Source organism: Dasypus novemcinctus, chromosome 9, assembly GCF_030445035.2.
Source record: "Dasypus novemcinctus isolate mDasNov1 chromosome 9, mDasNov1.1.hap2, whole genome shotgun sequence".
Lineage (NCBI taxonomy): Eukaryota > Metazoa > Chordata > Mammalia > Cingulata > Dasypodidae > Dasypus > Dasypus novemcinctus.
In genome coordinates this window covers 8,538,705-8,553,356 of record NC_080681.1, presented here as the reverse complement: position 1 = coordinate 8,553,356, position 14,652 = coordinate 8,538,705, and the positions used below count along the sequence as shown (strand labels likewise).

General features: G+C 36.0%; 1 protein-coding gene across 4 annotated transcripts in view; it reads right to left on the bottom strand.

Annotated features, from left to right (window-relative positions):
* The window catches only part of CSDE1 (cold shock domain containing E1), a 41,307-nt gene that overhangs the window by 25,010 nt on the left and 1,645 nt on the right, over positions 1 to 14,652 (bottom strand). For 2 of the 4 annotated variants that reach the window (XM_004462950.4, XM_004462951.4), the window contains exons 2-3: positions 8,083 to 8,484; positions 534 to 680 (exon numbers count right to left, since the gene is read on the bottom strand). In XM_004462950.4, the coding sequence (XP_004463007.1) occupies positions 534 to 671 (138 nt within the window). In that variant the 5' untranslated portion in view covers positions 672 to 680; positions 8,083 to 8,484. The remainder of the gene's footprint in view (positions 1 to 533; positions 681 to 8,082; positions 8,485 to 14,652) is intronic. The other 2 variants (XM_058303002.2, XM_004462952.5) reach the window with 1 other exon arrangement.

The window sequence follows — 14,652 nt, the reverse complement described above, 5'->3', positions numbered from 1 at the left end:
GAGCTACCACACCCACTGGTGGTCAAGTACTCATTATTTTGTGCTAGACACTGTTCATCTTTGACATGGATTACCTCATTTAGTTTTTTAAAAAGCCACAAGGAAGTAATATTATCTGCATTTTACCCAAGAGAAACAGGTTAAATGGCTTGCCAAGTCAAATGGTAGAGCCAGGATTCAAGTTAAGGTCTGCTTCTACAGTCTGGGCTGCACACCAGGGCAGTTTAAACATAAACTACCCAGAGATCTGGTTAGAATGCAAAGTCTGATTCAGTGGGGGGTTGGGGGTATGGTGTTGGGGTCATATTTCCCATTTCTAATAACCTCCAAGGTGATACAATTGCTTCTGATTCTCATACACTTTGCATAGCAAGAAGATTACTACTAGAGTTACCGTTGAAGAGTCAAGGTGAAAAGGTTAGAGAAGTTAGAAAGTGAGTCTGTAGGGCATTTCAATCAAACTAAACAGTCCTCATAAGTCATGCTCTTAACATAAAGCAAAAAATCCTGGAATGAATGCTTCCCTGACTTACAGATCTTTGATACGTGGGGGTCCTCTTTTGTTTTTTAGTTCCAGATGAGGTAGAAGATGAAGATAAAGGTAAAGAAAGTGAAGGAGGGGCCGCAGGAGGGGGATGAGGATCTGATGACACAGTAAAAACGTTCTCCATGGCAAACCGCTGTGATAACACGATCAACAACAATTTAATGTGAATTCGACAGTCAATCTGCATGTCTCTTCAGGCTTACTTATTAAGGCAGTTCAATAAAAAAGAACTCATTTAACTAGATTTCTATTGATGTAGGAAATAAACTGTAAATTTAACACTGAAAGGTCAAACAAATGTATTTTTTAAAGTCCTTAAAACAATCCTTAATATATAATATTTAAAAATTTTATAATGCCAGAAAGACTCTCTGGGAAGGGTGCTGGAGTGAGACAGCTCAGTACAATTTCTTCTTAATGTCCAACTTTAAATTGAATCCAGTATTTTCAATCACTGGTCTCCCTAATGCAGAATACATGTCGACAATCCATTGGGGATGGTAAGAAAATATTAGAACTACACTTTTTTTTTTTCTGACCAGAGATAAAAATTACCCTTCACAAATACTTATTAGGTATTTACAGGAGAGGTCTTACACATAGGTATGTTAGGTGGCTACATGTCTCACACACTACAGGAGGTTGACAATGTTGCACTAGATAACACAAAAAATAAAAGCACAAGCAAAGAAGAGCATGGGAAGCTGACAATTCTATTCCTATTATTAATATTTAAACCTCCACATTATGAAATAATCACATAATGAGACCTGGTAAGTCTGCCAAAGTTAAAACTCAGGACTGTGATATGGACTTATATTAGCAGCAAATAATACAGACAAATGTATATTATCCCTTGAAATAATCGATTCTTGAGAATATGAAGTTTTTGAAATTAAACACTTAAATACTAAGCACCCAGAACCTAATATTTCTAGTAAGGGTGGAAAAGTTTCTGTACTGTTAACAACTATTTTCAAAATATTTTTTTTCATCTTTATCTTCTTTGTCGATTGTATTTTATGATAACATATACAGTATGTATATATACTAATATAGTAAACCATAAAAGAAAAAACTACATTCTAAAGTCTCTAGAGCTACCATTAAGGCCCTGCACATAGGCGATAAGGCCTTTGTTTTTCTCACCCTAAGGGAAAATGAAACAATCAGAATGGATTAGAGCCAACAAGAGTGCTGGAATTTAAGTTGTATTCCATGAATCTCATTCTTACCCCTAAATGTACTTAAGAACAGAGTTGAAAATAAGCTTTCCATCTCCAGAAATGTTGCTGACCTGAGCACTATGGTACTTTTATTTTTTTCAAAGGAAAAAAAACATACTATTCAAACAATTTCAAATAAAAGAAAGTATGTTAACCTCTTTCTGTTCAACCCCTCAAAGAATTCCTAATAATTTGGCTAAACTACATTTTTCTGGCACTGTTAATTATTTCTTAGTTAGTGCCACCAAAAAGTTTTTAGGTAGCACCATCAACCAAAATGGAAGTTTATTACAAAAACAATGATATAAAAACACATGTCCAATGGAAAAAGTAAATAACTCGACAAGAGATCCTTGTTTATAAAAAAAGAAATTAAGACTCATACACACATACCAAAAGGTGGGGGGGAAAGGTCAGAAGGAAAAAAATATCAACTTAGTTCCCACCTGACACCATATTAAAAAAATACACTCCAGAGTTAAATCCCTTAACAAATATATCTGTATTATTAAAGAATTTAAGAAATTTATAAGAATTAAATTACTAAATACAACGCTGAAGGTGGGGGCTATTTGTTCAAAACTAAACCCCTAGACAAGAGATTCCTGGCACCTAGTAGGCACTCATTTGTTGAGTTAATTGGAAAGACACTAAGAAAAATGAGCAAAGAATAAACAATTAGTCTTTTTTTTTTTTTTTTTCACGCAGCAGGAGGCAACAATTAGTCTTAAAGGTCATTCATTTAGTAAGAAACATCTAAAAATCCTCAATTCTAACAATAATAAAAATATAAAGCAAGTTAATATTATTTATCAGCAAAGAAAAAATATTGAGGAAGTAGGCTAAAAACATGCTCATATACTTTTACTTTTATGGTGGTTAACTAGTACAACCATTCAGATCCAGTTTAGCAAAACATAGCAAAATTATTTCCCCAATTCCACTAAGAAAAATCTACCCATGAGAAAAGTGAAATGTAGACAAGGTCTTGTATCAAAATATGCTTGCTGCAATGTTTTAATAAACAAATTCCTGGAAACCTAAAATCTAACACTGGTTCAAGAAATTATTATCTCTTACATAATACTATGCAGTCACTAAGATGTTTGAAAATTCTTAATATTAAAGTATTCATATAATCTATGTAGTATGATTTTAACTCTACTTTCAAAAGAAAGACCAGAAAACAGTTTCATTTAATGCTCACGAATGAGAAAACAGACTCAGGTGTTCAAGGGCACAGCACTAACACTGGTAAATATGGGAAAGGAATCCAATTCTGACTCCATGGCTCACATTCTCATTCATTCAACTACTCCTTCAATGCCTACTGCATCAGTACTGTTCTAAGCTCTGCTGAAGCAGCAGCAGACCAACAACAATAAACCTCCTTAACCTCAAAAAGCTTAAGATTTTTCCATCTTTCCTACGTATTTTTAAAAATTGGAAAAAAGTCATTATCAAAGTAATCCCTTTAGAACCTCAGGTCAAATTTAAACTTCCCTTCTAATTCAAGAAATCAACAAAAGCTCCCTGAAGAACACAGAACTAGAAGTCAAAAGACGGGCCTTTAGTTCTCGTTCTTTCAATAAATAGCCATATGACCTTGCACAAGTACACTTTTAACTTCTCTGGGACTGTTGCATCAAATGTAAATTGAAAGACTGGTTTCCAGTACCCTAAAAAAATACATCCTATTACTTGTATTTTATTCTTATAACATCGATGAGTTGTGTGGGTTTTGTGCACGTTTTTAAAAAAATCTAGCCCCTGCTTGGCTTCTACTAACAAGGAATTATTTTAGAAAAGGCAGTGTATTTCACTGTAACACAGTTAAAAAATAAAACAAAACTGCTGTACCTAAAACGGTAACTTCCAATGGTCCTTTCAGAATGCAAATTTTTCATACTGACTGCTGCCTTTAGGGCTATTCTAAATAATTATTCATTAAAGTGCATTTCACTATTCTTATTGTACTTTGACAAATACAGAGTACTGAGTGATTATGTCTCATGATTTCCTCAGATTAAAGCATCAGGCCCCAGATCTTTTTACCAACTACATTGGTCAAATCAGAGTTTCTACTTCTCTAATTGATCTTTCGCTCCTAAATATGAAACTATAACCTAATGCTTTTAATTTTGTTCTGTTGGTTAACCTAGAGCTCCAACTTCTCATAATTTTAAACTATTAGGCTTTACATCAATCTTTTTTTTTTTTCCTCTGAGGTACCGAGAGCCAGGGATTGAAAGCGGGACCTCATATGTGAGAAGTTAACTGAGTTGGGTTTTTTGTTTGTTTTGTTTGTTGGGTTTTTTTTCTTCCAGGAGGCACAAGGAATGGAGCCTGAGACCTCCCATGTAGGAGGTGGGCGCTCAACTGCTTAAGCCACGTCCAGTCCCTTTATCTACCTGTTAAGCATTAATTCTATGTCCTACCTTAATACCTACTAATAGGATTAATGAGATGGTTAAATGAGACCACAGTAATGCTTAACACAAAAGTATTCACACAAATACTTATGATTAGGTCTTTGTTTGAAAGGGCAGGGCAAGGATAGAATCTGGCAGCATATACCTGGGACTCTCTAAAACTCCATTAGTCCATACCTTTTATAATTATTTAACCTATATTGCTCCATATGTTATCATGCGAATCTCTGCCAAATATTCTTATCAGAAAGTCATTTTTTAATTCATTGGTCCGTGGATTTTTTGATAAGGATGGAGAGTAAACGCCATAGTTCCCACACCGACAACCACTGACTTTCAAAAATCAGGACATTTACAGTTGCTGCTCATAGTTCCCCATTTAGTTAACTGTTACCACATCTCTAGCAAGTTACACTGTTGCCTTCTCACTCACTTGGGACTTTAGTTTTCTCTCTTTTATTTTAAAGATTTTATTTATTTCTCTCCCCTTGCCCCCGTTGTCTGCTCTCTGTGTCCATTTGCTGTGTGTTCTTCTGTGTCCACTTGCATTCTTGCCATGCAGCACCCGGAAACTGTTGCTTTTTTTTGTTGTTGTTGCATCATCTTGCTGCATCAGCTCTCTGTGTGCACTGCACCACTCCTGGGTGGGGCTGCGCTTTTATCCCGTGGGGCAGTTCTCCTTGCAGGGCACACTCCTTGCAGGGCACGGGACTCCTTGTATGTGGCAGCACAGCACCTGGGCCAGCTCACCAAAAGGGCCAGGAGGTCCTGGGTATCGAACCCTGGACCCTCCATATGGTAGGTGGATGTTTTATCAGTTGAGCCACACACTTACCAGTTTTCTCTTGATGTTTCTGCTATGCTTTCCAGTGTGAAAATTATCTTCAGCAGAAAAACGGGAAGCACAATAGGGATTCCCTGGCTTTGGCTTCCTTTTGTCAGCTTTTGACTGTCATCACCAAAATGCTTACCAAACCAATTCCATCTACTTTCCACGTGCCAAACTTTTTATAAACCTTATTCTTGCTTGCCATATTAAAGGCTAATATAACTCTTAATTACTCATCCCAATTTACATATCACTTCCACCATTTTTATCAAAGTCCCTTTAAAAATATGGGCTTCTATTGTATTACCAAATCTGTTTTCCTTAGCTGACCTTCCCTTTAACTGGAAAAATTCACAACTATACAATTGGAGCATGTTTTACTGCCCATACCCCTATCCCAAATTTTGAGTATCAACTGTGATGATGAGATACCACATATAATTTTTAGACACCTATGGGTAAATATGGGTTTATTTATACTTTAAAAATGTTAATATAGCAAACCTACTCAGAACCTGAAGATTAAACTGTAAACAAAAACCAGTTCTAATTTAAATCTATTTCCACAATTCATGTCAATTAAATAAAATATAAGTCTTTGTTTCAATCTGCATTATTTTCATCTTATCCAATAAAACTGGTAACAATTGGTCTAAAATTATAAAAAGTTAGAGAGATAGGAAGAAACAAACAAAAAAAATAAATGGAGGTGGCAGACTTGGCCCAGTGGTTAGGGCGTCTGCCTACCACATGGGAGGCCCGCGGTTCAAATCCCGGGCCTCCTTGACCCGTGTGCAGCTGGCCCATGTGCAGTGCTGATGCACTCAAGGAGTGCCCTGCCATGCAGGGGTGTCCCCCGCATAAGGGAGCCCCACGCACAAGGAATGTGCCCCATAAGGAGAGCCGCCCAGCAGGAAAGTGCAGCCTGCCCAGGAATGGTGCCGCACACACAGAGAGCTGACACAAGATGACACAACGGAAAGAAACACAGATTCCCGTGCCACTGACAACAGAGGCGGACAAAGACGACGAAGCAAATGGACATAGAGAACAGACAACCAGGTGGGGGGGGAAACGGAGAGAAATAAATAAATAAATCTTTTAAAAAAAATAAATGGTACAATACCTTGAAACTGAGTTAAAGTGGGTCCATTTATGGAGCACAGATATTTTAAATAAATTAGTTATCACTGGTAACTTTCAGTTAAGTAATAATTCTGGACCACACTAAAGATATCAACACTGCAACACAATCTTTAAATAAATTAGACATAAATGCCCAAGAGATTTTTAAAATGGTAATGTAAGTTTTTATAAGATAATGACCTAGAAATGACCCATCTTCATTCCTCATTCTATTTGACCTGTGCAACATCTTTAAAAAGGTCTATCATTAACTGCTCCTTGGAGCTATCTTCATTGGCTTTTTGTGAGATTATACTCCCCTGACTTCATTAGTTTGAACATTCTCCTCATTGGCCCCTCATCCTTTATTACCTATAAAATGACTCCTTTCTGATTTCCAAGCATTTCTACCAATTTTAGAAAATCAAGAAACTAAAGATTAAAAAGGAAAATTACCCTTCATAACCCCCTCAAAGAGAACCACTGTGGAACATTCCATTCTAGTATATTTTCTTTAACCACAGATTACTATCTACTAAATGTAATAAATTTCCAAAATACATTTTCACTTCAGCAGTCCCCTCCTAAACTTCCCTATTCCAAATGAACAATGGTTTCTAGCTTGAACAGCACAAGTCTAAGCAAACTGCCTCCAGACTCATCTTTGCATTCAACTGTTCAACTGAAGTCCTATCACTTCTCCCACTAAAGCAGCTAGTGCTCATGTGTTCCTCTGTCCATACCCTAGCTTTTATCTTCCTTATACTCTATCCACTGCCTCCCAAAAGGTCTCCCCATCCTCAGCCTATCCCTCACAAATGGCACCATTTATCTTTTTAAAGTTACACTTCTAAATATTACATTAAAAATCTAAAGCAATTAAAACCCTCCCACTTTTGTGAAAAACAGAATCCAGTAAGCCTTTGTTTATAACATCTTATGTCTTTCCTACAGAATAAAGCTAAATATACTGGGTTTTTCCAAACCTGATCTAGCAAATCTCACTTCCCAAGTACTGTCTCCCACCCCATAAACTGTACATCCTTTAGCCTTCATAATGGATTAACATATACCATGTACATTTAGACCTCCCAAATCTGCTCATTCTGATAACTCTAACTCTACCATATGGCTCTTCTCTCTCTTGCAAAATATTATTTATCTTCAAATGTCCCTTCCCTACAGGCTTTTTTAAAATACCCTTCCTTCCCTCCAAGAGAATTAACTGCTCCTTCAGTTATATACTCTTAGTACTTTATGCACACTTCTATTTTAGCCTGTATTAAATGGTGATATTTATTTTATAATAAATTCTTTTAAATCTTAAGTTCATTAATACCTTATTCATTCATTAGTCTGTCAGCACTAGCAATGCCTGACAATATAGTAAACATGTCAGCCACTTATTCACTAATATGCTATTAATGCCAGCTAGAGGAAGGCACATAGGTACTGAATGTAAAGAAGGTTCTTCCTGTATAAAGTTAACATTTGGAGAGGAGAATGGAGAGGGAATGGGGACAGGTGGGGTAGGAAAGGGAAACAGGTATCAGTACCAATACCCAATACCCTATGCTACAAAGACCCCAGTATAGTCTGGAAGAGGCATTCCTATCTGAAACCCAAAACAGTACAGACGGAGTTACTCTTTTTAAGAAACCAAAACATAAAAATTAATGCAACATATAAACTTGTGTGAAAATCCAATAGTTCTGGCCATAAATACTGTCCTAGCCTAACAAGAGACAACACTGAATAAAATAACCTAGGGCTGATATTTTCACACCAGATAGTTGAGAATATAAAAATTGGTCCCAGAAAACCTTTAGAAAACATTAGGAAAATTTTATATATGACCAAATAATTGGGAAGTTTGGAATTACAGAACTGATTCTTTCCAATAATAGGAAATTACACACCTACCTCGCAGTGATAATCAAATATTATTGCACTTTCAGTAGTATTTGCTGACTCTTCTTTTCAGCACACGTTTCAAAGGATGAAAGTTGCTAGTATTTAAAAAAAAAAAAAAAAACAGAGCGAGAGAAAATGGGTCTATCAAGCTAATAAAGAATACAACTGCTGCTGCACCGGGCAATCTCACAGTACAGCACTGAAGAAAAAAAAGACTACTAGCAGCGTTGGGAAGTGCTCTTTCAAAGCTGTTGAGTAGGCACAAACTTCTTGTTTCAGATCAAGTGTTGTGTCTTCAACTTAAGTGTACTCTTCTTTGGTCTTGTTGGTTGTTTCGACGTTTGTTCCTTGCCTGATCTGAACTTGAAGCAGCAGTTTCAGGTGGTAAAGTCTGTTCTGTTACACTTCATACTAGAAATAAAAAATGAAGACATTAAGTATAAACTAAATTAAAAAATCAAGGACAGAAGGTGGGAAGAGATGAGGTCATTTCAATAACTTAAAATTACTGATCAAGATAGTAAACTTCGAAGCAGTTAATGCTATTAAAGCAATCTCTAATGCTAATGAATACCTCCTTTGGTATATACCTAAGACCTGGAATTATTTTACAGTTCTTATTGACTCCCCCCAAAGCTCTTATTTTCAGAGGCTTTAGCATAATATTCAGTTAAGTACAAGCTTTCTATACACATCTAATACTGCATTATGCACTGTGGAAAATACAAGAAGCTCCCGCCATAAGGGAGTTTACAAATCATCTTGAGAAGAATTATACAAGGGGGGAAAAACCCACACAAAACAATACAGGATGAAATACCAAAAATTAATTTGTTCAAATAATATTTGGGTACCTACTAAGTCACATGCTCTACTAAAACTACTACTTATTGTTTATTCACCACTATATATATATATATATATAAAACATGGTTAGCATAGTCAGAGAAGGCTTTTAAGGAAAAGATGGAATTTGAACTGAACTAATAAAAGAATGAAAAAAGCGGAGTGTTCTAAGCATGAAAAACTTATATACGCTAAGTCAGAAACTAAACTGTTCCTTAAGAGCAGGGACCATGTACTATGATTTTTATGCCTGGCATCAAGTAAGGTTTACTGCATGAAAGACTATGGCAACAAGTGTGGCTTGTTGTTCCAGAAGAAATCAATAGGCTAGCCTGGCTAGAACAGAGGGCTGAGTTAAAGTGAAATGGGATATGTGGTGAGACAGGTGTAGCGGAGCCAGATTATGAAGCCTTTCAACTTGATATAATAGATAACAGTGAGTCTTAGTTCTTGATGAATCCTGTGGGAGATGTCTCAGTAAAGAAAACAATCTCATTTGCGCTGTTCCGGTAAATAGATAAGAAATATCTGTAGAATAGTTGAGAATGTCTATAGAAGAAACAAAACAAAAACAAAAGAAGAGATGCAAAGAGAAATGAAATGTATTCATAAATAAGAACCAGACTTTTACATTAGCTATAAAATAAATGGTTATTTCGCACTGTGACTCAAGGGTGCTCTTAAATAAAATGACTTTATGGGGAGAAGAAAAAGGAGGATTTGGTTTTAGACATGCTGGGAGAACAGACACATTTATTTGAAAAACATCCAAAATAAGAAAGACTATGAAGTGAAAGGTAAGAGCTGGTAAGATATCTTAAACTAGGACAGCTCAATTCCAATAACCAATATTTACTAGTAAAATACTGTGGATAAGTTATTAACATCAGTTTCCTTATTTGCAAAGTGAAAACTCAGCTAATTTATGACCATTTTCTATATCTAATATTCCATGATTCTGTATTACTTGAAAAATCAAATATCACAATGTGTGTAATCTTTCAAGTTTAGATCGTTCAATTACCCAGACTAGATACTTCTTAGCATAACTCTATCTGGCTGCATATAATCACCTGACATACTTGAAAAAAAAAAAAACACCATGTGCAGTCCCTACCTACAGAGTGATTTAACTGGCCTGAGGTAGGACCACTTTGGTTTTTTTTTTAAACACTTATTTTATTTATCCCTGACCCCCATTGTTTGCAGGCCCCGTCTAATCTGTGTCCCCTTGCTGTGTGCTCTCTGTGTCTGCTCATCTCTTTAGGAGGCACTGGAAACTGAATCCAGGACCTTCCATGTGGTAGGCAGAAGCCCAATCACTTGAGCCACACCCACTTCCCTCTTAGTTATTTTTGATTTCTCTCTCTTTCATCTCTTCATCCAATGTTGAAAGTCTCATCATGTTTCCTTCAAGTTATCTTTGTATTCATGCCTAGTTCAGGTATCTAATATACATGCCAATTTCCACTGCCAACCTTTTCTATTTCCTATCATGGGTACACTGTCAGATCGATCCTATCTAAAATTCCAATGTATCATCTCCCCTGTTCAAAAATCTTCAGTGATTGTTGTTTTTAGCACTCTAGATCAGAGGTTTTCAATCCTAGCCACACTTTCAACCACCTTGGAAACAACAACAATCATAGCCTAGATTGGCCTGGGATAAGTCCTATTCCAGTGATTCTAATTTAACGACACTAGGTTAGATCCCAGACATTGTTGTGAGTTGTTTTTTTACTCCCACACCTACTCCCCTCAAAGTGTTTTTCATTTGCAGCCAGGGTTAAGACAAACTATTTTACCTTTACTTTCTAATGCTTCCCAGTTATTTTCACAGATAGGTCAACTTCTTCCCCCAGTCTATGACATAACTTTTGGAAGATATCTAATTCTAGCTTTGCTCACATGGGTCACCCCACAATGAATATATAATTTTGCCTTCCCAAGGTGACGAAGAAAAGCCTTCCTTGGCAATTCCAGCATAGATTCATTACCTTCTTCTCTTAATTCCAGTAGCACTTACTGCTTACATCATTCATTTTGGTATCAAATCATTTCTGCACTTCACTTCACTTAACGTTTATGTATCTTGTTCCCCTAATTCAATACTGGCTCTATGTTTATACCTGAAGCCTTTCTATATTTCAAATTTCTGAGGAACAAACTCAAATTAATTTCTTTATCACATTCCCCTTTAGCATCTAACCCAAGGCAGCTTAACCACAGCAGAAACTAAACCAGCAAAAATTCTTAATTAATAATAGCCAAAAGATTCCAATTCATGTCTGGAAAGTTCCACCAACTTAAAAAATATGTGTTGGTTAACTGTATAAAGCCTTAATTATCCAATATAACAATAGTAATTTCTTCTTTAAAAAATACAAAATATTGATTCTGTACAGAATATTGATTTTATCTTAATAACCTGGGTCTATTTACGGACCTCAATAACTCAAGATTTTATCTGATGAAATAGGTGAGACTCGTAAGTAACTGCTAAGGACAAGGCTCTATGTTTGTACCTGAAGCCGTCAAGGTCCTGGATGGGCATTTTAATAAAACTGGCTATGCAGTCACATCAGGATTACCGTTCCTTGGTGGAACTGACTCTCGTCTTGCCTTAACTCTGAACGTAAAGTGCATAATTCCCTACCCCACCACCCCCAGAAAGGCTGGACAATTTTTAAGTCATATGAAAGATAAAATACCAAAGAATTAAAGAACAATTTAAATGGTGCCCTGAAAGTCTCCCTGACTGCTTTTCCTCTGCTCAGTATGGAAACCATATCACTACTAAAGTTATCAACTATTATGTAATTTTGTTTGAGGAGTTAAAGCTAATTCCTTTACCTGAAGTGGTAATTCAAATAGTTATTCCCTACTTTACCTGTCTTAAAATTATCACCACCTGTTCTGTTATTTACTGTCTCCTAGTACACAGCTTTATCACAAAGGCCTAGTATGAAGACAGGCAAATATTTGTGAATTGATACATTTACATGGTAGGTAATCCATTTTAAATGTATTCCATTACCCAGTTTAACATTTTGGTAAATTATCCTGGAAGTCTGTACAGCAATCTCTGGGGAAGATGTTAATAAAAGGCCAAACCTGCCTAGGAAAGTCTCCCCAAATAGGCAGCATCAGTCTGAAAAGGTTCTCTATTGCCTGACATATCACTGAGCACCACATTTAAATTATTTTTCAGTGGGTAAAAAAAAGTTGATTACAAACAACATTCTTGCTTTTAACAGTCCAGCGTCTATTACTTAAAGCATTAACTCAAAACAACTTAATATAATATATGGTAACTTAATATAACTGAAGTACTACTATACAGTGTTAAATCACTTTACTTTAGAATACAAGGTAAATGATAACGTTTAAATAAGTAACCAACTTAAAACAATCTGTATCACTACCTGATGCACTGAAATAGAATAAAATTGATGGCTAACTTTTTGTGACTGTTTAGGAAAAACAATTGTGCTGGGTTGCTTATTACCTGAGGAAGATATATTTAAAATTATATACTCATCTATCATTTAACTGCTGAGTTAGATACAAATACTTTGAAGTAGGATAAATGGCAGCGTGGGAAGAAGCTTAAGAAATGTTCCAGACACAAAACTCAAGGACACTGGAGACTAGCACTGTGAATAGAAATATAATGTGAGCCCATAACGTGATTTAACATTTTCCAGTAACCATATTAAAGTAAAAACAACTTTAATAAAATATTTTACCTAACCAAAAATATCCAAAATGTTTTCATTCTACACGTACTTAATAGAAAAAAAAATCTAGGATTTTACATTCCTTGAAATTAAATTTTTATTTTACAATTACAACATATTTTGATTCAGTGACTACGCAAATGCTCAACAGCTCCACGTGGCTATTGACTATGATATTGGACAGCACAAATATCAACTGAGGAGGGGGAAAAAGCACTGAACTGATCAATAAAACTACAGTAAATGTAAGGCCCTCAGGCAAATACTTCGACAAAAGCAGGCAGTATCTAGCACAGACTGGACCACAGTAGGAACTTCTGGAGAAGCAGAAGAGCAAACGACAAACTGGCTACACACCGGCTGTAACTGCAATCCAGTAGATAACCTATATGTGCCATGTTAAGAAATTGAGTTTATTTTCAACCACACACTAATGGTTTACCTCAGCATAAGAGAGCAAATAACAAAATGCTCCAAAAATAAAATTACTATTGTCTTCAATACTTCTGAACACCGACCTAGAATACTATAGTCATTTTAAAAGTCCCAATCAAGTATATAATACACCACATAGAAACTTCTAAGAATTCTATAGGCTTGACAGAAACTGAAAAAAAAGTTGTATTGTTTTCTTTAACTAGATAGTCACACAGGCAAATGGGAAACATTCTAATATCAAGACATATGAACTGGTTTTTATCCTGTCTGGCCAGTAGGGTTTTAACAGCAGGAAATAATGGAATTCAAGAAAACACTTTCATCATAACAGTTTTATCACTTAAGAAACTGTTAACTAACAAATCTTACAAAATGCAGTTAAATTCTTCTAGTTCTATCTATTATGGAAAATTCTGAAAGTGCTAACAGCTGTCATAGGACAGTTTAGTACAGGTCAAAAATCTCAAAGCCAGCTCTCCTTTGTTTTTTGAAAAGATAAAACAGATAAACCATGCGTTTCACTGTAATACAGTACTAAAACTAAACTCCTTAAAAATCTGTCCAAACAGCATTTCCATGTTTCAACTACCTTTCAAAAGTATGGTCCCTGAATTTTACGTTTGAAAGTGGTAAAAATGGGGAATTTTACCAAAAAAGGGGGAGGGGAGGGAGTACGGGCCCTGCACAGTATCTCTAAGGTGGAGGGGGTAAAGCAGGGATGGGGCAACTTAAGTAGAAAGGACATTCGCTTTTACTCTTAATTTTTATTTTCTAGGAATTTATTAGCATTTTTAATCGCACACTTGCTAAGTCAGAACCTACTTACAAAAAAAGAAAAGCTATCCTCTATGCCTCAAATACTTTACTTTTCAACTCAGTTGCTATAAATACTCATCTCAATGGTAAACATCCAGACCAGCTGCAATATCAAACTATCATCTCTCTTATTTGGGGCCTAGGGCTAAAAGGAAACAAAGAAACAAAGCTGAATATTATCTAGGTTTCATGACTCAGATATATATCTACACACGTGTATAAACCCCTTCCTTACCTACATAATACCAAGGTATATTACCCTTAGTTTAAGAGAGAATGTCTGCCTTCTAAATTACTCAGCATTTCGTTATAGAGTAGCTTTTATTAGTGGGCTATAATCTGGAACCTACACTTTAAAAAGGTAGTTTGGGAGCTCTGACAGCTACCAGTTCCTAAAGCCCCATATAAATCTAAGTCCCTCAAAAGAAAAAGACAACTATCAGCAGTGCCTTTAAGCGTCCTCCTCTCTCCGTATGCCCTACCTCCCACTACCATATTCTCTCACTTATTGTAGGCGCAAGGCAAGGAAATTATTTCGCCAAACAACGTTCATTTTTTTGTATTTGCAGAATGAGACCTGTTACAGGGAACGTTTCCTGACTCGCTTGCGTGCTTCTAAACTAGAGAAGCTTAAGAATAAAAAAAGAAGTGTGGCACTAAGATTTCGTACTGTAATAAGCACTCTACTGTGAAAACCTCAAAGGTGTCTCCAACTGGGGCTTTGAAAAAAACTAACTCC